The sequence below is a fragment of the Artemia sp. Qi Xiang Cuo genome, chromosome 5 (assembly GCF_049724085.1).
Source record: "Artemia sp. Qi Xiang Cuo chromosome 5, ASM4972408v1, whole genome shotgun sequence".
In the NCBI taxonomy this organism is placed as follows: Eukaryota; Metazoa; Arthropoda; class Branchiopoda; order Anostraca; family Artemiidae; genus Artemia; species Artemia sp. Qi Xiang Cuo.
Window position 1 is genome coordinate 67,878,850 of NC_142798.1, and position 23,509 is coordinate 67,902,358.

Below are 23,509 nucleotides of genomic sequence, written 5' to 3' on the forward strand. Positions count from 1 at the left end.
GCTGAGTGCTTGGCGTTCTAAACTCGTAATCCTAAGTCCTTTGGGAGGAGGAGAGGGGGGTCGAGTCTTCATGTCACCAATTATTCAGTTTAGAACAAGGGTCAGTGGCCTGACTGTGAGCTTAGCCGGAGTCGATCCAGCTCCAAATGGGTACCTGATGACATCCAAAGAAGGTAAACAGGAATAGTGCGTGGAAGCATAGTGTGGCTCACCCCCAACCCCCATTGCACTTCCCGGCTAAAAGTTCAAAAGACAGAGATCCCCATCGCCGGTAGGGACTTCGAAGTACACTTCCAAATTCTTTTACCTTTTACCTCTCATGTGTGCATTAGTTTGTGTTCCATATCCCGCTGCCCGGCTTCATGTGCCTCCAAACCAACCTTCAACCATGTTCGTGTTCCTCATACTGCCTCGAGTGTGTATGAAACAATCTAGTTTGCATCCCCTTGACAAGTATAGCTAAAGTAATTGAGCTTTTAGTTAACTTTGTACAAGGGTAGGCTAAAAAAGGAGTATACCCCCATCCCCACTGACCAGAATTCAGTAGGGAAGGGGGAGGAACTATCCTTCATTTGTCTACAACCATCAATACTTAATTAAGAAATTTCGTACACAACTTGTATTACTTTGCAAAATGAGAGAGGATTGACTCATATGCATAGACAGATGTTATGTTAACGAATTCTGATGGCCAGGGTGGCCACATAACTTAAAGATCCCCTGATAGATATAGTCATTGACTTTCAACCAAGGTATCTAACCTCCTATAATGTCTCGTCAACATTGACCGATCACTTTAGCAACTGCAAGCTCGATTAATGGCATTTTATCAATCTTAGAAAGGTGGAAGTAAAATTTCCAACCACTTCTTAAAACTCCCATCCCACGCTTGATGATGAAGCAGATGGATAAATACGGCCTACTGCCCAGTAGCTCTGATCGATTGGGTCGGAACAGCTATTATTTCCCCGGTGTAATATGACCTGTTACGTGTGTCTCCATTAAACAGGGGGCGATTCAACAGCTGTATTTCTAATCTATTGTCATCGCTGACTTTATTCAGCAACTCGTATTCACAAAATGGAAAGGCATGATCTCCTTTCAATCTATCGTACTCTTTAGTCTATAGTTTAAACAAAAAGAAAGCTCAAAAAAGGAAACTGATATTCCTTGATACTTTGCAATGAAAGTGAAAGTTAAACAAAATCAGCATGAATAAGAACTAAAATGAAGAATCTTAACCCTAAATAAGGCCATAGACTACTAAAAAATTTATTTTTCCGCGGGGGTGTTTTCCGGGGGGTATTTTCCGCGGGGACGGGGGGTATTTTCCGGGGGAGTATTTTCCGGGGGTATTTTCCATGGAGGGATATTTTCCGCGGGGGTATTTTCCGCGGGGGTATTTTCCGGCGGGGGGGGGTGGTATTTCCCACGGAGGGATATTTTCCGCGGGGGTATTTTCCGCGGGGGTATTTTCCGCGGGGGTATTTTCCGGCGGGGGGGTGGTATTTTCCGGGCGGTATTTTCCGCAGGGGTATATATATATATATATATATATATATATATATATATATATATATATATATATATATATATATATATATATATATATATATCAGGGCCGTATCCAGGATTTTTGTTCAAGGGGGGTATTACTAATTTTTGACTTTTTTTTGGGGGGGGGGGGTTTACTAATTTTTGACTCAGTTTTCAACTAATTTTACTGATTTTTACCTAGGTTTTACTAATTTTCGACTTATTTTCGAGTCGGTCAAAAAATTTCGGGGGGGGGGGGGTTGAAAACGGGGACCCCCCCCCCCCTGGATACAGCCTTGATATATATATATATATATATATATATATATATATATATATATATATATATATATATATATATATATATATATATATATATATATATATATATATATATATATATATATATATGCATGTGTGAGTGTGAAGGCAGGAATTTTTCGGGGGGGGGGGGCATGTTAAAAAAAAAAATTTTGATAATCTGAACTGAAGGAGCACGCGTTCCTGTATGCATATATAGTTCCTATCAAATGTGATTATCTCAAAAATAATTTTTTTTAACAGATAAAACAGTGTTACAAACAACGTCAATAATGTACTCGCCCCTTCAGCTAAATAAAAAAAAGAGACATCCCGATGTAATGCTTTAGTTTGAATAATGAGCTGTAATAGGGATTCATTTAGAGAATTTACCAAAAGTGAAAGACAAGAGATTTGTTCCCGGGATTTTATCCACAGCTGGAAACCAATTAATCAGTAAAATTCGGCAGGACATGAGATGTTTCAATACGATGAGCAATTGCGTGTCGAGGAGTCGTATTACTCAATAGCTGACAGATTACGCTCGACCCTTGGGAATAATATTTTTCCAGAAACTCAAGGGAAGCCGACTTGAAAAATTTAGCGCGTTGTCAAAATGAAAAATATTTTAGGGTGCATTACGTCTTGCTTTGATAGTGTCCAGATTAGGAAAGTTTCGGGTATACACTTCTGTATTTCTTGAAAACCATATCTGGGTATTCATAATGAGCGAAGAATCACAGAAAACGAGCCTTATTTTTATTCGCAGATGAGAGAATCGGTGAAGGAGAGGGATAAGTCTGTGATATGCATTGCAGGAAGGAGGGGAGGACAGAATATTTCAAATTTATTGGCCATAAAAATGTCATATCCTGGGCAAATGTTTGAAAAATGTGCCCCTTTTGTGTCTTGTTTTCATGGGGAGGGGGATTTTTTTTAACCACCATCCTTGTGGGTGTCCACTTTTTTTGTAAATGTACACTCTTGTACATTTGAAAATAATTTATTCCTTTAGTTTTTCAAAGTACCATATAGGCAGGTAGTCATGGAGGAAGAGAAGGGCTCCGGACCTGCGCCCTTTTCCGTCGAATCTTAAGATATTACAGTTCTTCTTAAATTCCTAAATCATGCCCATTCTGCCCAGGGATAATCCAAATCATCTCGGGTTTATCAATATGAATATAACCGGTATTTTGAGTTTAATCATAACTGGTATTGGTTTCATGTACTCTGTTCAAAATTTTTAATTATACCCAAAACACAAAATATAAGGGCCAATTTTTCCCAAATACTTGAACTTTCTTAGAAAAAGCTATAAGTAAACAACCTCAATTATAACCAAGAACATTCAATCAAAATGTTAAACAAGGACAAAAAAGTTTTGGAGAACGGCCAGAGCCGTTCTTCATTTGTGTATTTTTCCCAAAATTTAAGAAAATCTTCCAACAGATGGTTGTAGATCAACAGCGGTTTTCAGCTCTGAAAGATTTGGATACAGATAACAAAATGTAATATAATGAGGAATTATTTTTTAAGACAGTGGAATTCAGATGAAACAAAATGCTCCAGGAGCCATCATTTCTGCTCCAAGAGCCGTCTTCAGCAAAACAAATAAATGAATATTAAATTAAACTTATATCAGAATACATGAAAATTAAAACTAAAAGCTAAAACAAAATTGTTGGTTATTTTAAATTGAAAAAAATATGTTGGTTATAAAACGTTCTTCGTTATTTAAATATTTAGGTAAAATGGAACATATATTTCTGGGAAATATACTCGAAATTTAAAAACAAATATTAGAACACCAAAATAAACAAAAACACCAGCACATATTTAGTATTTGCTTTGTACTATTCAAGAATTTTTTTTTCATTTCATAAATATTGCGCTTTGTCATTTTTTCTAATCCCACTATAAGGTTTTTGCGTCAACTTCCAACTTATTTTCTGAGGGACTTACTAAGAAAACTGAAACGCAGCGCATTTTTCCCAGCCAAAATCTAAACCAATCGATAATGGAACCCCGCTTTCGTTTTGGGTTATAAATTTTATGAGAAAAAGTGTGAATGGAAAGACTCAAATCTGCCAGAGAGCAGTTCATTTTTAACACTACGATATGTAAAGCTGCAAATATACTTCTGGTTCAATATAATAATCAAGATCGATTTTCCAATAAAATTTGGCGGAAGAGTGGCTAAAAAACCCTGGGTAAAGGGGTAAAATGTTCACTTTTTGTTTTCTTAAGTGAATAATGTAATTATTATTCTAACTGCGATGGCGCAGTAAATATCGGCTATCGTAATCAAAAATGAGGCATGTGTCATTTTGTTCCAAATTGAGTTATATACACAGCCTTTATAAACGCAACTTGAAGAATCGATTAGCACATATAGAAATTGTCTATCTATCACTGTTCCAGATATACAAAAGACATATGCCACTCAAGCTATGCCACTCGGCAAAAATATTTTTTTTTTTTGCTTTCCTGAAAAGTTTAGTAAAAGGCACATTTCCAGGGACATATCTAGGATTTTTTTTTTGGGGGGGGGGAGTAACAAAAGTATTTTTTTGGAGGAGAGGAATTTCTCGAAAACTTAAAAAAACGCATCAAAAATGGTTTTATTCATTTTTCTTAAGATTTTACGAGTCAGACAAAAATTTACGGGGGGGGGGGGTCAAAACTCACATATGTCTTTATTTATTGACGCAGTCGATATGCCTCAAAACATTTCAAGAAATTATTTTGGGAGTAGCTCAGCCTGTCTACACTTTAACAGGTATTGGCGGATTGATATCTATCAAAGCTGAAGTGCCCTAGACCGGCAATTGCGGAGGAATCCTTAGCTGTTTTTCATTTGTCCATTTTTCTCAGAGATTTGTTGAAAGATTATCAAATAGAACAAGCTGTGTGAGCCAAGTAATACTGAGCTGAGAAATTTGATTGAAAATCGACCATACATTGCTAAGAAATTTACTTGAAATAGGATAATTAAAAGCCCCAATACACGAAATACTAGCACTAATTTAATATGGCAATGTCATATTCAGAAGATGTTCTTTTAGATTTTGTAAATATCAACCTTGTCTATTTCTTCTGAAATCAACAGAAGGGTTTATTTTGTCTGGAATTCCAAAAAAATTTCTGAAAAATTGCGCAGAAAATTTGAACGGAGCAAATATTTCTCAGCCAAAGCCACCCACTAGAGATAACGAAACCAGCTTTCCGTTTTTTTACTCAGACTTTTTCTCAGAAAAAGTGTTAATAGAAAACGACTCATTTTCTTCGGGGAGGGGGGGAGGGGGAGAACTCGCAAAGAGAAAAAAAATCAGGCGATGTATAAAAAACCTAAAATGATCGAAAAATTCATAGTCTTGAGATTCAGGAAGGGCTATTTCCCAAAGATCCTCCCCTACTTATGCGCTTGGTACTAGAAATTTTAGTCGATTATTTGTTTCAGTGGCACTTTTCTTAAGAAAATAAGGTAAGAAAACCATGAGAGAAACCATTATAAGAAAATCATTAGAACAGAATTTGTGTCTCTGTGATTGATGTTGATCAGGAATTAAAAACGAATAGACAAATAACAATAATATACTTAAGAAACCATTGTAAAAATAAAGTTTAAATTACTGATAATATCTTATTTTCTGTTAAGTAACGGAAATTATTTAGAACAAATAACATTCAATTAAAAATGTCAAACAAGGACAGAAAAGTTTTGGAAAACTGCCAAATCCATTCTCCATTTGTATATTTTTTCTCAAAAATCTGTAGTAAATCTTCTAGCAGGTGGCTGGAAACCATAAAATAAAAAAAGGTAACAATTAGCAAAAGGTAGTATAATGAGGAATTAATCTTTTTAAGACAGTGAAATTTAGATAAAACCAAATGAGTATTTCGGTTCTATGTCTATGAGCCGTCTTCAACAAACAAACAGATAAATATGAAATTAAACTTACATTCTAATGCGTTAAAATAAAAACTACAAAATACATTAAATTTGTTTGTTATTTGAACTATCAAAAAAAGATTGTTGGCTATATAAAATTATTTCGCTATATAAATATTTGGGTAAAAACGGAAAACATATTTCCGATGAATGTTAGAACGCAAAAATGTTGGAACGCTTAACTACAAAAAACTATAGAAAAAACACATGAAAAATTTGTTTATATTAATTTTTGGTACGTTTTTAAGATTCGAAGAAACATTTCGGGGGGGGGGGGGAAATCAATGCCCCTAACCCTCCTGGACCCAGCCTTGATTTATATATATATATATATATATATATATATATATATATATATATATATATATATATATATATATATATATATATATATATATATATATATATATATATATATATATATATATATATATATATATATATATATATATATATATATATATATATATATGTATATATATATATATATATATATATATATATATATATATATATATATATATATGTATATATATATATATATGTATATATATATATATATATATATATATATATATATATATATATTATATGTCTATACATATGTATATATGTATATATTTTACATGTATTTGGCGTGGGGATCTTGTCCCCTACAACAGGGTTATGTTTATCCAGACTCTTCTTTTTGACATATTCTTTTCGACATATCGAATCTCAATTTATTATCTGTAAAATGATCAGTCACTCTCTAATTGCTGCTTACACTTTGTAAAGCAAAAAATGATGATTATGTAAGAAATGAAATAATTCTTTGAGCACGGTGATTATGATAAGTAAGCTTTTTTCCTCCAGCTTTTCTTTATCAGGAAAACTACTTTGATTTGCAGCTACGACAGTAGCGTACCCAGTATTTCTTTTTGGAGGGGGGGGGGGGTATTTTGAACAAAGATTTTATCGGAGGAGGAGGGGTACACAAAATAATCTGAAAAAATGCATGAAAAATGTGTTACAATTTTTTTTGATACGTTTTTACGAGTCAAACATTTTGGTGGAGGGGGAGTTCAAACCCCCATCCCATCCCCCTCCCTGGATACGTCCTTGAGCTAAGACTAAACTTATCTTGCTTAATCATTTATACAATTGTATATTAATGGGAAAGGAAAAATACCCTAAAATTATAAGAATTGTGGATTGAGCGTTCATCCATACAAGAGCAGGGATGCTTAACTGAAAAAAGGCTGGGACAATGGGAATATACAAAAATTTTGTCCCAAAATAAAATCCCAACTTTGACCATGCCATTCTGTTGGTTGCAAAAAGAGATTGTAGGCCTATCTTAAAGTACCAAGGACAGTTAAAATGAAATCCGATTGTTGAAATTGGTTAGATCATATATATATATGTATATATATATATATATATATATATATATATATATATATATATATATATATATATATATATATATATATATATATATATATATATATATATATATATATATATATATATATATATATATATATATATATATATATATATATATATATATATATATATATATATATATATATGTGTGTGTGTGTGTGTGTACTCTTGCATTATGCGGGCCTCTCGGGTTAACTACTATAGAGTAGGCAATGATAAAACTCGTTTTCGACATGTTTACCGCTAGAGACTAGGCAATGATATCGTGGTTTTCATTGCGTATACGATATTAAATTGTGGTTTTTTGGGGTTAAGGGGGGGGGGAAGGTACCAAGGTTATGTTGGTTAATTACGTATTTAGGTATTTTTTCATTATGTGGGCCCTTCTAAAAAGTCAAGTTTGGTTAATGCTAATGAAATGAAATAGGATGAATATATAATAGTTTAGAAACAAATTTGGGCTATATATTTGCCCATTAGGGGGGGGGGGGCGTGGGGGTTAAAGTGTAGCATATATTAAATACGTAACCTAACCTATCCTAGTTACCCTTTTCTCCCCCTAAACCCCCAAAAACAACAGTTTAAATATTGTAAATTCAATGAGAAACCACGCTCTTCCATTAATTTAGATAACAATTACCCACTTTACGAGTCTCCACCACTGCATTCATTCGACTGTCTACAGCCGATTTGCCCATATAATGGGAAAGTACCCCTATTTAGTATATGCTATGCTTTATCCCCCCCCCACCCTTAATGTGCAAATATATAGCCCAAATTTGTTTCCAAAAATTAGCAAAAATAAGCTAAAAACATATGAGCAGTTTAAGAATGTGTAGTTTTCCTCTGAATGCGTAACTGTATTCGGGATTCAACAGATTCTTACTGTCTGAATTTTTTAATACGATGGGCGTCGTCAAATTTAACTAATTAGTTTCGCTTATTTATTTCCATGGCTAAACATGGCAACACTGACAAAATCGGAAAATATGAAAGAATATTGCTAAGACAGGTACGTTCACAGGATTTTTTTTTCTAGGGGTCAACATTTAAAAAAATATTCATACTTAGAATAAGAAGTGCCAAGAAACGGCAACAATTTGGATATCGGTGGGTCGGGGTTCGAGACCCCTTTCTTCTCCCCTGTTTTCAGGTATGAATAGATCAAATCTGGATCCAAACGGTAAAAATATGTTTAATTTAAATGTCCTTAGTGCTTTAAGTGACATTCAGAAAAAATATGGAATTTCTTCGGCGAAATATTTGACATCTATCAGATTTTCTGGAATTTTATTTTCGAAACCTTTTGTTCCTAGAAATATTTTTACGATTTCCTCATCCTCGTCTTCCGCTGCAAGCACCCTTGATGTATTCTCGACTATTTTTCTTTTTCTTTTTGATAGGTGCATTCACATAGTTCTTGTTAATACAAAAATATACGTTAATCATTAGTTACAAGAATGATATAAAGTAATAGAAGATCTCTTTTCGTCATAAGTAAGCTAAAGACAATATCGGGATATATCCTAAGTAAGCTACATATCTATAGCTCAGATTATGGATGTTTTTATGCCACGGATCCAATCAAAATAATTACTAAAGGACACCACATCGACCATTTTTGGATGTTCAGAACACAAGACATTCAGTAGTATGGTTCCTCCTTCATCTCCCCATATGTTATATCGGGAGATATATCATCTCCCGATATAGTCATATTAAAATAATGACTAAAAGACACTACATCGACCATTTTTGGATGAACAGAACACAAGACATTCAGAAATATGGTTCCTCCTTCATCTCCCCATATGTTAGAAACAAAAAGTCAGAATTGTTGGTTGCATAAACGGCAGCTCATAGGAGTGCCGATTCACGAAAATGTGGGGCAGGGGTAGGGATTCTCTTCCTTTTTTAAAAATGAATATACAAAAAAAGTGTTTTTCGGAATTAAGAGGAGAAGGGGTTTTCAATGAAAATATCAAATACATATTTTCTAGATGTAGTCCCCCTACCCCATCACCACTGGGCGTCTCTGAAAGGTCATATTCTACACAGGCATAATAAAATGTTATGAATGTACAAAATGTTTTCGAGAAATCCTGCGAAAATTTATATCCTTGAAAAAAAGTCTATCTTGTGAAAAAACCTTCTTTGAAAAAAAAAATGTTTTCTTAAACAGCAGTTAGTGCCCTCGATGAAATGTTTTTGGTGAAAAAAATAATAGTTGAGTTTTTAAGCTGCGTGAAGTAGGCTAAAGCCCACATATAGGCGTAATAAGTCCTTTTACCTATAAACGAATAAAAAATGCAAAAATTTATATCCCTGAAAAAAAAAGGAATTCGGGCAAAATATTTGAAATAATATATTATTCAAGATTTCTCTGAGCATGGAAAAAAATTGTATTAGGTATTTAAGAATAAATCACAACCTCTGAATATCTTGAGATTAAGGAAATAATAATTGTACTGAATCGTGATTCAGCCATATACATATGACAATCCCCCTTATCAAGGCCACATCCCGGGGGGGGGGGTCCCAGAATGTTTTTCTGGCTCGTAAAAACGTAACGAAAATGCATATAAAAAAATTTTGATACGTTTTTTGAAGTTTTTGTACCCTCCCACCCGAAAAAAACGCTCCCTCGAACTAAACCCTGGATACGGTCCTATCCCTTATATTTTGAAGCTGTTGATGTTTGAACAAAATATGACAAACAGGCCCGGCCTACCTTTGTCAGTTGGTTTACAAAAAGGGCGAGAATACCCCATTAGAAATATTGTAAAAGTGCTGGGACAGCTGGGGACCCTTAGACAACCAAGAAAAACTGCCACATTTGTATACCCGGGTAAGTTTTTTGTTTTTTTACTATATGGGATTCTGCTATTAGGATCTCTCTTATTCAAGATTTATGGATATCTTAGATATTAGAATGTAATTGTAAAAATCCGACAAATATATTTAAGCTATATTTGAAAATTGAAATCACTTAAGTAGAGTTGAATAGTTTTAAAAGTAGAAGAAGAATCTGAAAATGAAAACAACTGCTTTCTATGAATCGTGCGCTGTCGCTAAAAACCTAGGAAAACTAACCTCCAAAGTCGATACCTCGATATACCTTATTTGCCGGTTTGACAATTTTGGTACTCTCAGGGAACGATATATCAAGAGGGTCTACAATGTCTAAGCTGGTAAGTCGTTTAGTGAAAACTAAGGAACAATTAAACTTTCCAGAAAGTACTGAGCTAAAAAAAAAAAAAAAAAAAAAAAAAAAAAAAAAGCTATGGGGACGGTTTCAGATCACAAAACTTTCTCCTTAGCTTCCTCCTCTATTCTCCCTCAAAATTCTAATTTTGTCCCTAATAAAGAGGTGTTGTTTGGTACGACTTTCTTAAGAAAAGTGCTTTCCATCAAATATGTTTTAGTGGACTCACCAAAATCTGAGCTAGGATTTCTTGTCACAGAAACTGTTCCGTCGGGAAGAATTTGCAAATACACACGATTTTTTGTAAACAGCGTTACGTAGTCAAGCTTATTTTTCTTATTTTTAAACGCTTGAAAGAGCCTTGCGGATGTATCCCTTGAGGTTAATTTATTTACCAGTTCTTGCACTTGTTGATTAGAATCCAAATTGTGAACTTTACCGATCTCGTGTCGTCTAGTTCTTCGCACCATTGTCCTACACACATTAGCCTCAACCATTGCTAGCAACAACGTCAACAATATGACACTAGTTCCGAGGCTAGTTTTACAGGTTATTCGCATGACTTTTCATCCCCTCCTTAGACCCCAACTCTCCCAGCCAGGAGCCATTTCGTCCCAGTTGTTATAGAACAGCTATCCCCAACAAGTACATTTGCACTAACTACCTATACTGGTATATCGAAGTCTCTCAACTGTTCCGAAGATAGATAGACCAGGAGACCTAGGCTATACCTTTGCAGTTGTCCAATCAGTGGCTTAGGATTGGGTACGGAGGCCGCGCAACAAAGGTGTTCCAATACGTGATGGAAGATAGAACAGTGACATTTATGTTCCCGGATCTGATGTGGGAAGTTACATCTGCATAAAGAAATCGCAGGTTAAATGAAAAGCTGGATTGATAATTGCTGAAAGTTATTAAACAAAACCTGCAAAAACTAGAAAAGTAACTTATATTATTTTATAGCAAAATCATTTAGGCAAAAACAAACTACATCTACCTTTGTAACAATAAATCTCTCTTCTGCGACGCAAGGCTCAGGAACGTGTTGTTAATGGTTGCTGTATAAGCCCACTTTTAGGACCTATTAAGGAAAAAACAAGCGAAACTTATTCCGTATATGAGGGGGCTGCCATCCCTCAGATTCAGGGGCGTAATTTGCTATGGGGCAGGGGGACAACGGCCCCTGCCTGACTTCTGTTTGCCCCCCTCCCAGATTCCAGTCCCCGCCCAGCTGAAATTTAGTTTCTTCTAAAATCTTGTCAAACCTAAGATAAACCTATAATAAAGAATTGCAATTACCCATTAACTACATTGGTTGCACTTAGATGAATTCAGTAAAGCACTAAAACTTCAGCGAAAAAAGCAGGGGATCAAGGGGAAGGGGACAGCCCCTCTAATATATGAATTGTTACCATTCAGCTAAGCCCTAATTAAGCTTAATAGTAAAGGCTGGAGGGTTGAAGGGACATTATATATATATAACATTATATATATATATATATATATATATATATATATATATATATATATATATATATATATATATATATATATATATATATATATATATATATATATATATATATATATATATATATATATATATATATATATATATATATATATATATATATATATATATATATATATATATATATATATATATATATATATATATATATATATATATATATATATATATATATATATAGTACCGGGAGCCCGGCGGGTTTGCCGCTGCGCCCCGGCACTCAGCTCTATATTTGGTGCATTGTCGTTTGTCTTCTAAACGCAGACAGTTTGAGCTTTTTCTTGATGTCATGACGTCCAAATGGACCTCAAATTAGAAGTAGTGCCTTTGTAGAATTACTGGGCCTTTGTAGAATTACTGTACCTTTAACTTTTAACTCAGCTCTGACTTTTGTCATTGTGAAAGACATATCGCCAAACCTTTGCTTTTTTTAATTATTCAGGTGGTGGAACAAAAACCTCTTTTTCTTCCATCGATTTTGGTTTCAGGTGGTTGTTCAGGTGGTGGGAAAAAAATTCTTCTTTTGCCTCGGCTTGTCTTTTGTCATTATGAAAGACATGTCGTCGAACTTTTATTTCTCTTAATTGTTCAGGTGGTGGGAAAAAACTTCATTTTCTTCCAACGATTTATCTAGTCCAGGTTTTTGACTTTCAAAGTATGGTGGTATCCATGTCAAAATCCAAAACCCAATCATCATCGCAATTATTTTCAATTTGTTTGGTTCGTTTTCCCTCGGCTTGTCTTTCTTCACTATGAAATACATATCGCCGAACCTTTATTATTATTTTTTTTTAACAAAGGTATGATAGGCATTGATGACCTTATCCATGTGAAAATCCCAAACCCAATCATCACTATCATTTTCGATTTTGACACATTTTCCAGGTTGATTTTTATTGACTTGCTCACTTGCTCAGTGTCGCATGTCTTCTAACCGCGTGTGTATTTACTCTTCATTTTCATTTTTGACTCGCTCATATGCTCGGTGTCGCATGTCTTCTAACCGCGTATGTCTTTGCTCTTCATTTTCGTTTTTGACATGCCGCCGATTTTCTTATAACCTTGTGTGTCTTCGCTCTTCATTTTCATTTTTGACTCGATCACATACTCGGTGTCACATGTCTTCTAACCGCGTGTGTCTTAGCTCTTTATTCTCATCTTATTCACGCTCTAATTATCGTTTTCGCTTATCTTCTAACCACCCGTGTCTTTGCTCTTCATTTTCATTTTTGACACACTTTTGGATTTGATTACTTCAGACAATTCAGAAATGGCCTTTACTTTAGCTCCTCGTAAAGGTTTCTTCGGGATTCATGGTGCAAATTTTCGTTTTTTAGGCCTTAGAGGCTGATGAGATCAGCCATGACTGGGAAAAAAGTGTTTCAGTATCAAACAGTTCGTGGTAACGAACTGTAAGCAAGGAGCGACCCGGCTCAATACTAACAGAAACTCTAAAAAAAAACGGAATTTTGATATCAATAGACACATCAAAAGAATCAGATTTTTATGCTGAATAAAATATGTAAGTTTCATCGAGTTTAATCCTACCCATCAAAAGTGACGCGCCTGAGAAAATTTGCCTGATTTTCTAAAAAATGGGGAACAACCCCTAAAAGTCCTAGAACCTTAATGAAAAGCACACCATCAGATTCAATGTATTAGAAAACCCTACTGAAGAGGTTTCAAGCTCCTATTTGAAAATGAGGAATTTTGTTTTTTTTTGCCAGAAGAAAGATCACGGATGCGTGTTTATTTGTTCTTTTCTCAGGGCGATCGTATCGGTCCAGTAGTCCTAGAATATCGCGAGAGGGCTCATTCAAACGGAAATTAAAAGTTCTAGTTCCATTTTCAAATGACCAGAAAATTGGAGGGCAGCTAGACCCCCTCCCAGGCTCATTTTTTCCCAAAGTCATTGGATAAAAATTTTGAGATAACCATTGTGTCCAGCATAGTCGAAAAATCTAATAACTATGTCTTTGAGGATGACTTAATCCCCCGCTGTTCCCGGGGGAAGGGCTTCAAGTTATGATCTTTACCCCATTGTTGACATATAGTGTTGGTATACAGACGTTTTCAGGGGGATTTTCTCAGGTGGGGGGTTGTAGGGGGTTACGTGGGAGGATATTTCCATGTAGGAATTTCTCATGGGGGAAGAGAATTTTTCCATGAAGGGGGTATTAAAACTTTAAAAATTAAAATGAATGGAAATTATTACGTATATGAGGGGTTTCGCCTCCTCGTCAATACATCGCTCTTTAAGCTAAAGTTTTTTTTGGTACTTTCAAAAGAGCTATTTATTCTAATTAAACGGTCTTTGTGATACAGGGGTCATTCATAAAGAATTAGAACAAAATTCAAACTTTAGCGCAAAGAGCGAGGTGTTGACGAGGGGTGAACCCCCTCATATACATAACAATTTCTGGTCGTTTTAAGTTTTAATGTTGCTCCTTACTTTCAGTTGAAAAAAACTTGTTTTTTTTATTGGCGATCATGTTATCTCCAAAGGCATATTTTTTAAACCTTTCGTCTATGCTAAATAAAATGGCTATCTCAAAATTTTGATCGGACAATTTTGGTGGAAAAAGGGCGTGGGAGGGGGTCAACTGCCCTCAAATCTTTTTGGTCACTTAAAAAGGGCTCTAGAACTTTTAACGTCCATACAAATGAGCCTTCTCCCAATGTTCTAGGACCATCGGTCGATACGACTCCTGAAAAAAACTACTACTATTACTACTGCTACTAACAACTTACCGCAGCACCAGGCCCCCTGAGGCCGACACAACTACGCACGCTCCTACACCATCCCAATATATTCAAAGCCTCCCTTTTTACACCCTCTCAGGAAGTTACCATTTAAATCTTTCTTTATGACGTCCTCCCATCCCAGACGAGGACGACCTGATTTCCGTTTAGCCCAAGACGGTTGGCCAAAAGGACAATCTTCGGCAATCTGTCATCCTTCATCCGCACAACGTGCCCTAGCCATCTCAACCTTTCTTTCATTATAGCCCTAGAAAGCGGAATTGAACCACACTTTTCGTACAGCCTACTGTTTGAAATACGGTCAGTCAGCCGGGACCCAGAACAATCCGTAAACAATTTCTCTGGAAAACATATAGCAAATTTGTATCTGCTTTTCGGAGCGCCCATGCTTCAGAGCCATATTTGACCACTCTCATCACTGTAGATTCTAATGTTCTAATCTTGGTGCGAATTCTTCCTATTCTTCAAAACTTTTTTTAACTGTGAAAAAACACCCTGAGCCTTGGCTATTCTACTTTTAACATCTTCACTACTCCCACCGTCTTTACTAATAATACTACCAAGGTAAGTGAAGCTGCCCACCTGATCAATCTTTTCATTACCCAACGTTACCTTTTAATCATCACTTATTCCTAGCCTTAGTGACTTAGTCTTCTTAACATTAATTTTTAAACCCTTTTTAGCACCCTGAACTCTCAAAACCTCTAAAAGTCTATTCATTTTGCACACACTTTCATTTAGGATGCTTAAATCATCAAGTCCAGGAGAGATTTTCCTCCCCATTTGACTCCGTGGTCTCCCGTCGCCTTTCCTGTGCTCCTTAAGATAAAGTCCACCAAAATGATCCATATTAAGGGGGATAGAACCCAACCCTGCTTAACTCATGATTTAATACAAAATCAGCTGCTAACCTCATTTCCTACCTTAACCGCAGCAGTGTTATTCTCGTACATAGCACTAATCCCTTTAATGTATTTGACTGGTATACCATACAAGGATAAAACCTTTGCTAAAACTTTTCTTTCGACAGAATCAAACACTTGCTCATAATCTATAAAACTGAGGACCTAAAGTGTTTGACAGCTCAGGCACTTCTCAATTATTAACCTAAGAGTGAAAATTTGGTTGACACATCCTCTACCTTTTCTAAAACTGGACTGTACTTCTCTTAAAATTTTGTCTACAGCATCTCTCCATCTCAAGACTATCATATTACTAAGTAATTTGCTACCTACAGAGACCAGACTGATGCCTCGATAATTACCACACTCATGCTTATCACCTTTCTTACAAAGTATCTTAATTAAGGCCTTCCTAAAATCGTTAGGTACTTTCCCTTTTTCAAAAATCATATTCATAATCTTCAGTAGCTTATTTCTAACCTCAACGCTACCATATTTAAGAAACTCATTTACCAAACTAACAGCACCTGGAGCCTTATTAATTTTTAATCCTTTTAGTACTGGTGGTAATTCTTCGTCACAAAACAAATCTTCCTTCACATCCAAGGTATTACAAACTTTTTTATTTCCCTCTATATCTTTTTTTGTAGCTGTATCTTAGTTTAGGACCTCCTCAAAATGTTCTACCCATCTCTCTTTACCTCTTTCCTTGTCACTAACTGTGCCTCTGTTACTATCTTTAACTAGAACAAGTCTGGATTGACCTCTCTCTCTGATTTTATTAACATACCAGTACAATATTTAACTATTATGCCGTCTAGCTGCATCTTCCAGATCCTCGGCAATTTTATTCATGGCGTCAACTTCACACCTACACCTCCTTAGTTCATATTTTAATGCTTTCTCTACTTTATTTACTTTCCTTTTGTTTTCATATGATCTATCACTCAGATAATTCTTGTAAGCCCCTTCTCCTTTCTATTAAACATATAGCTTTTTCACTAATATTCTTAGCTGTCGTCCTAGCTTTCTTCCCTAATAAATCTTCAGCAACTTCACAAATTATTTTTCTAAAATCATTCCAACCATCTTCCACCTAGTCAGTTTTGAAACTCACAAGTTTAGTTTTCAACTGTTCCTGGAAAGTGTCTCTCAAATTCTCATCCTGGAGGGTACCAATATCATAACTTCCCGGGAAGTAGTTACCCTTCTGAAACTTCAGCTTTAGATTAGTCCTAGACACTACTAAATGGTGGTCTTTACTTTTAATATCTATAACAACGCTCCTATTTATCCTAATATTTTGTATCGATCAGGTCAGTCTTCGGTTTACTATAACATAATCAATAAGGTTTGCTGTCTTACCATCACGTGATCGTGAATACCATGTTAACTTATGAGCCATTTTGTGACCAAACATCGTATTGGTTATAACTAGATCGTTATACCTACAAAACTGCAAAAGTCTGTATCCATTACTGTTTTATTTTCCTACACCGAATTTACCTAGGCTAGGATACTGTCTATCCCTATTTCTACCGATCCGGGCGTTAAAATCCCCTTGGAAAAACATCATATTTCTACCTTGGACCCTGCCGGTTTGCTCCTGTAACTGTAAGTAAAATTCATCTGAGCAGCTAGTATGTCCGTCAGTCGGTTCTACAGGGGAATATACTACTATAACTGATACCCTGAAGTTTTTAGTCATAAAATGAACAATTAGTATTCAATTATTAATACCTTTCCAGGCTAAACAAGACTTAGCAGCTTCCTTATTCATCATGAGCCCTAATCCCTGTCTATGTACCCCATCCTTCCTGCCTGAATAAACAAATTCTGTATCACCTAATTTCAGGCTTCCTGCCCCTGGGATATGAGTTTCTGAAACTCCAAATAAGTCCAGTTCGAATCGTCTGAATTCGTCAGTCAAAATATCGATACGATAGTCATTTTTTAACACCGTAACATTCCAAGTTCCATTTTTCATGTTCTTTAAATCATTGAAATTATTTTGGCCTCAGGAAAAGCAATGATCCCGGATAACAGGGCAGGACGGGGATCACATATCTTCTCAAGTCTACATTGAAGAAAAAAACAAACAGATAAACATTAATCTGTGATCTTTCTTCTGGCAAAAAATAAGAAATTCTATATTTTTGCAGATTGGAGTTTGAAACCTCTACAGTAGGGTTCTCTGATGCGCTTAATTTGGTGTAATTTTCATTAAAATTCTTTGAATCTCCCTTTTTTCGAAAATCAGACAAATTTTCTCAGGTTCGTAACCTTTGATGGGTAACACTTAACTTACTGAATCTTATATATCTGCAATCAGTACAATAAGCCGATTCTTTTGATATACCTTTTGATATAAAAACTACATTTTTCAGAGTTTCGGTTACCATTGAGCCGCGTCACTCATTACTTATAGTTCGTTTCCACGACTTGTTTGAAAGGAGAAAATTCACACGGCTTTTCGATAGCTCCAAGTCGATTGACTATCTAAGAATTTTCCCTCGATAGCATTTTGGCCCTATGCGCTTTAAAATTTTTGTTTTGCGGTACAATTGGAAATTCTGATTTTACTCGAGAAATAGTGATTTTTATTGGCTGTCAGTGACGCTCTGCCTAAAGGCAGAAAATACCACTTTCCCTTTCAATAACCTTACGTCAGTGGAAAACACCTCCGATTACTTGAAAATGATGTCAGGCGATCACTTTCAATCAATCAAAGACCATTTCCCGATCCATTTGGTTCGAGTTTAGAACTTCTGGTACGGTTTCTAATACCTGTCATACATACACATGCGCATTGACAAGGGTGCAAGCACACAGGTCCAAAATAGCAATACTAGGAGGTCACGATTTAAAACGACCGTAATACGTGTAAACCACGAAGTTCGAAGCATAGTAATATAAAGCCCTGTTCTCGTGCGTCCATTGATAGGCGTCAACATCATTTTCCACCAATCAGAACTACTTATAAAAGAGAAAACAAATTCTGATTGGTAAAACGTGAAAGTGATTATATATCAATGTATAATATATAAGCACGCGTGTGAACTGAGCTTGAGGTAATCCATGGATATACGTAAACAAGGGCAGTCAAATATGGCTAATGGGCTTAGGATCATTGTTTCTTAGTGAAAACGCCACGTTTTACTATCTAAAATGATTTTACAATTTGGAAATATCTTAGAAGAAAAGTTATTGGCCTTCCAGAATGAGATTTAACTAACACAGAGATTAAGCTATCCCTAATCTGAGCCAATCACATTAATCTTATAAAAAAATCTTGTTGGCTCAAAGCAACGATAGCTAAATGTCGGTTTTAGTCTGTGGCTGAACCTGACATTTCTTTTCGAGCATGTTATGTCATGGTTTGAGGTGAGCCATCTTGTATTAAATGTTTCCAAGTCAATGCTTTCTATTTTTTCTAGAGTGTCTCATTCTTGTCCTGGCATAAAAGAAATCTGGACCTCATAGAGGATCCATCTCTAGACCTGTTGGTGGCTTTGTAGGTTTTCTGGGAATTCTGGTAGATTGAAAATCTATCATTTAAAAACCATAATGATATGATCAAGCTGAAGGTGGCAAGAAATCTAGGTGTTTTTCGGAAGCTTAAGCCCTCATTTCCTGATCGCACCTTTAAACTTCTTTTTTCTTCATTGATTCAATCGTATGTTTCTTATTGTCCGCTGACATGGATGTCTACCTTACCGTCTTCTGCACATTCACTTTCTACTGTCCACGAGAGGGCCAGAAAAATTACTAGAGACTCAAAAGTTTCTTTAATCAAGCCTCTTCTAAATCTTCGGTACGTGTATCTATCATCCTGTGCATTTTTTGCTTGTCTTTAGTCCACGAGCAACTACCAGCTGTTTTCAAGAGTCCTTCTTTTGTTTCTAATTTTTCATCACATGCCCTTCGAAATGCTACTGATGTAAGAATTACCACTAAGCAGTCCGTTCAGTCCGACTTTAATCCGGTAGCCGCAAATTAAAAAGCATGGAGTTTGTTACCAGATGCGGCACGAAGTAGTCATTCGTTTGGGACTTGAAAAAAAAAAAAAGTGTTGAATTTTCTTTCAGAAGAGGTTAATGAAAATTTAAGCTTAATAGTAAATTGTAAACTTTTTATTTATTATTATTATTGTTGATATATGTGTTGTGTATCTTAGCTAATATAATTATGTTTTGGTGTTATGAAGATGGGGTTGTTGGCTGGAGGTTAGCCTATGCTTGTCATATTTACATTATTTTGTAAGATGCGAGCGTTGCGGTTTGGTTTCTCGCATCGAGTCGTCCTGAAGTTATTAGTGAAATATAGGCGATAGATTATTTTATGATTTATTTTATATTCATTTTTCTACCCTTTCTTCCCTGTTTTCTTGGCCACGGAGCCTTTCGGTTGGATGAGGGATGTTCTTTTTTGTGATAATTTGTTGTTCAATGAATAAAATCTGATATAGACCCTAAGTAGTTCTTGGTTTATCCATATTCAGGTTTACTGATGTATTAGATAAATGTCAATATGTCAACTTTACTTACCAGTGTTTCCAAGGTAAATTAGAAAAAATAAACTTTGGCAGATTTTATTTGCCTTTATTCGGTCAAATTAGGAGTTTATAATAAAAAATTTACTGTTGACGTTTATACTGAATTAACCTATGACCCTTATATCCCTTTCTAATAGATCTCAATCAGTCTGCGGCTAGGAACATTAACCCGACAGAAAGTGTTTGTATATTTATGTCTAGGTTTCTCTCTTGTTTCAGCGGCTTTAATAGATCCTTGGTTACTATGGACTCGCCTTTAATTCTGTTCAAAACGTGTTACATCGTTTTCGACACCACACCGAGCTTGGGACTAAACAAAGTATTTGATTTTGGCGCCTTCATTTGTGGCTCAAGAACATGGAGATGATGTGTATCCTATCTAAGAGTATATCCAAACAGAAACCGGCTAACATCCTTGTATTATTTGTAATGACACTCAATCACCATGTGAAACTGGATAGAACCTGAACTTTGGCAATATTATGTGATGTGATGAAAAAGAGATATTAGTCTCATAAGTAGCATTACCTAGCTCTGCTAAATCAAGTGGCAGAAGGAATTTAAGTAGCTAACAAAGCCCTGAATTGCTGGAGTAAAAAAGAAAAATGTATTACTGTTATGGGACTAATAGGGAAAGCGCCCACTTGAATTTTTGCAGAAGTCGGGCAGCTTGCTTCTGTCTACTTCTGGTGATGTGGCCAGAAAGCCCCCTTCTTCGCTCCGAATTGCATTGACGTCAGTGTTCTTCATATAGACTGCCCTCTGCTTTCGAACCACTCGCTATTTGAGACTCTACTTAATTAGAAAATTTAGGAAAAAAGAATCAAGTACGAAACAGAATAAGAAATTACGTGTAAGGCCGTGTCTTCATTATGGCTTTTTGGGCAAAGTCACCCGTGCAATTTTACTTTTTCAGGCAGCCTCAGCCTCCGTTAGTACTTTATAAGGCTCAAAAAAGCTAATCATGCGCATTTGAAGTGGATTTTTCAGAAAAGTCTGTTTTTCAATGAAGAAAAATTTGTTTTTACTCGGCCGGCTTCGCCTGAGAAAGCCATAATGAAGACAGGGCTTTACCAAGATCTTTTTTAAAGATATTTACCAAGAATTAAAAAAAGGAGGCGTTCAACGAACTCTTGAAAAGTATTTAAAGAAAACACCTGAAAGCCCTTGAATGTGTCTCGTTGACTTGATTGCGTATATATATAAATAAGTAAAGATTTTGAAATACAGATTTTACTCTGCTTTCGTACATTCGATATTCGAACAGGTTTCAAGAACTAATTCTCTCTGAAAGTTCAAAAGCTTTCTTTATATGTTTTATTCTCTAGTAAATGTAATGATTACTGCATGCGTTGGGGCGACATGAATAACTTTTATATCTACGTGTGTACGAGCCAAATTACAAATTATTTCAATGCAACAAAATTGACCAGGCAAGACATGAGCACTACTGGGGATAGAAATTTTTCAACAAAAGATTTAAAACACTTTCTGCTCTTTAGTAGCACAGTGGGGTTGACTTCAGCTTGGTAATAGGAGACCCAGAGTTTAACTCAGCTGCAGCAACCAACTTCAGGGCCCGAGATTTGATTCCGGTGATGAGATTATGCGAAACAGTCTCCATACGAATCCAAAAATGAAGAAGAAAACAATTTCTTCGAAAACTTAAGATGGCGATCTCCGAAGTATTAATTTGCCTTATTGGCACCACGGGATGTTTAGATTAGAATTATTACGAAAGAAACGATAATGACTAATTGATTTTCTTAATAACAAAGTTTACCCCATTTATTGTTTGTATAGCAAGTCAATGTTTAAAGGCAATGAAAACATTTAGGGCTGACATATACGAGCAGATCTTTAGCCGAAACTATTAAATTTCCAGTACAATAATCATAGATGTCGGTGCAGTGACAGTCGAGTGTAAACCCTTGTTTCTTTTTTCTTCTCTTTTTTTAATAGCATGATTCACATCATCAATAGCTTAAAAATGCATAGGTAGCAAGCATGTGCACAAGAGTAGCACGTGCGCGTTTGTATTTTAATCACCTTTTGAGCTCTTCCTCACCATAAAATCTGCAGTTCATCTCATATATTTTTCATTCAGTTTTTCCTATTATTAGCCTTTTTTGAAGTTGTGTCTACCCCCTGAACAAAATTCAGAGTACATGCCTGAACAATAGCCTTGACAGCTTTATAATGAAGCAATGGAAGCATGGGCACACATAGGCTGTATTTTAGGGGGGGCTTAGCTGGTCTACTCAACACGTCCAGTACTGCACAATTCAAATCTGAAAACAAAATATCATAGGCAGTGTTACTGCACAATCTAAGTAAAGACCATTGGGTGCCCAATATATTGTTTTTTTTTAGACTATGGAACTTCTTGTAGAAAGGAAATTGCACAGGAACTTAAAAGAGCTCACGGAGTTTTTCTCCCCCATGTCAATCACTTCCCCAAACACATTCAGTCAAAATTTTGAGATAGCCATTTTGTTCAGTGTAGTTAAGAGGTCCAGAAATTATGACTTTGAGAATGACCCCCCCCCCCCCACAACCTGCAGAGCAAGGGTTGTAAGCTATGTCCTGTGGGAATATAAAGTTTTTATAGAAAGGGTGGTCGTATAAACCTCAGAAAGGACTCATTTGATTGGTAATCAGAAGTTATACTGGCCTTTTTAACAGTCAAAGGTGATTGGAGGTCACCCCCCCCGTACACCAATCATTTCCCCAAACACATTCAATCATAGTTTTTGAGAGAGCTATTTTATTCAGTGTAGTTTAAAGGTCCGGAAATTATGACTTTGAGAATAACAGCAACCCCCCAACCCTCAGAGCAAGGGTTGTAAGTTATGCTCTGTTGGGACATTTTTTTTTTTTTTTATAGAAAGGGTGATCGTACAAACCTCAGAGGGAACTCACTTGATTGGTAATCAGAAGTTCTACTGGCCTTTTTAACAGTCAAAAGTGACTTGAGGTCATCCATCCCCCCCCCCCGTACACCAATCATTTTCCCAAACACATTCAATCATATTTTTTTAGATAGCCATTTTGTTCAGTGTATTTGAAAGGTCCAGAAATTACGTCTTTGTGGATAACTCCCCCCCATATATCCATCAGGTCAAGGGTTGTAAATCACGCCCTGGAGGCATATAAGGTTTCTTATAGAAATGATGGTCGTATAAACTTCAAAGAGGGCTCATTGGATTGGTAATCAGAAGTTATAGTGCTCTTTTTAAGAGTCAAAGTGATCAGAAGGCAAATCGCCCCCCCCCCCCACTCACACACACGTCGTATATTTCCCGAAACGCATCTGATAGAAATTTTAAGATGG

General features: G+C 35.8%; 1 protein-coding gene across 1 annotated transcript in view; it reads right to left on the reverse strand.

Annotated features, from left to right (window-relative positions):
* bnl (fibroblast growth factor branchless) overlaps nt 1–11,061 on the reverse strand; it is a 178,425-nt gene extending 167,364 nt beyond the window's left edge. Inside the window, exon 1 of the mRNA XM_089089876.1 lies at nt 10,654–11,061. Within this exon, the coding sequence (XP_088946002.1) occupies nt 10,654–10,984 (331 nt within the window). The 5' untranslated portion in view covers nt 10,985–11,061. The remainder of the gene's footprint in view (nt 1–10,653) is intronic.
* Between the last annotated feature and the right edge of the window lie 12,448 nt (nt 11,062–23,509).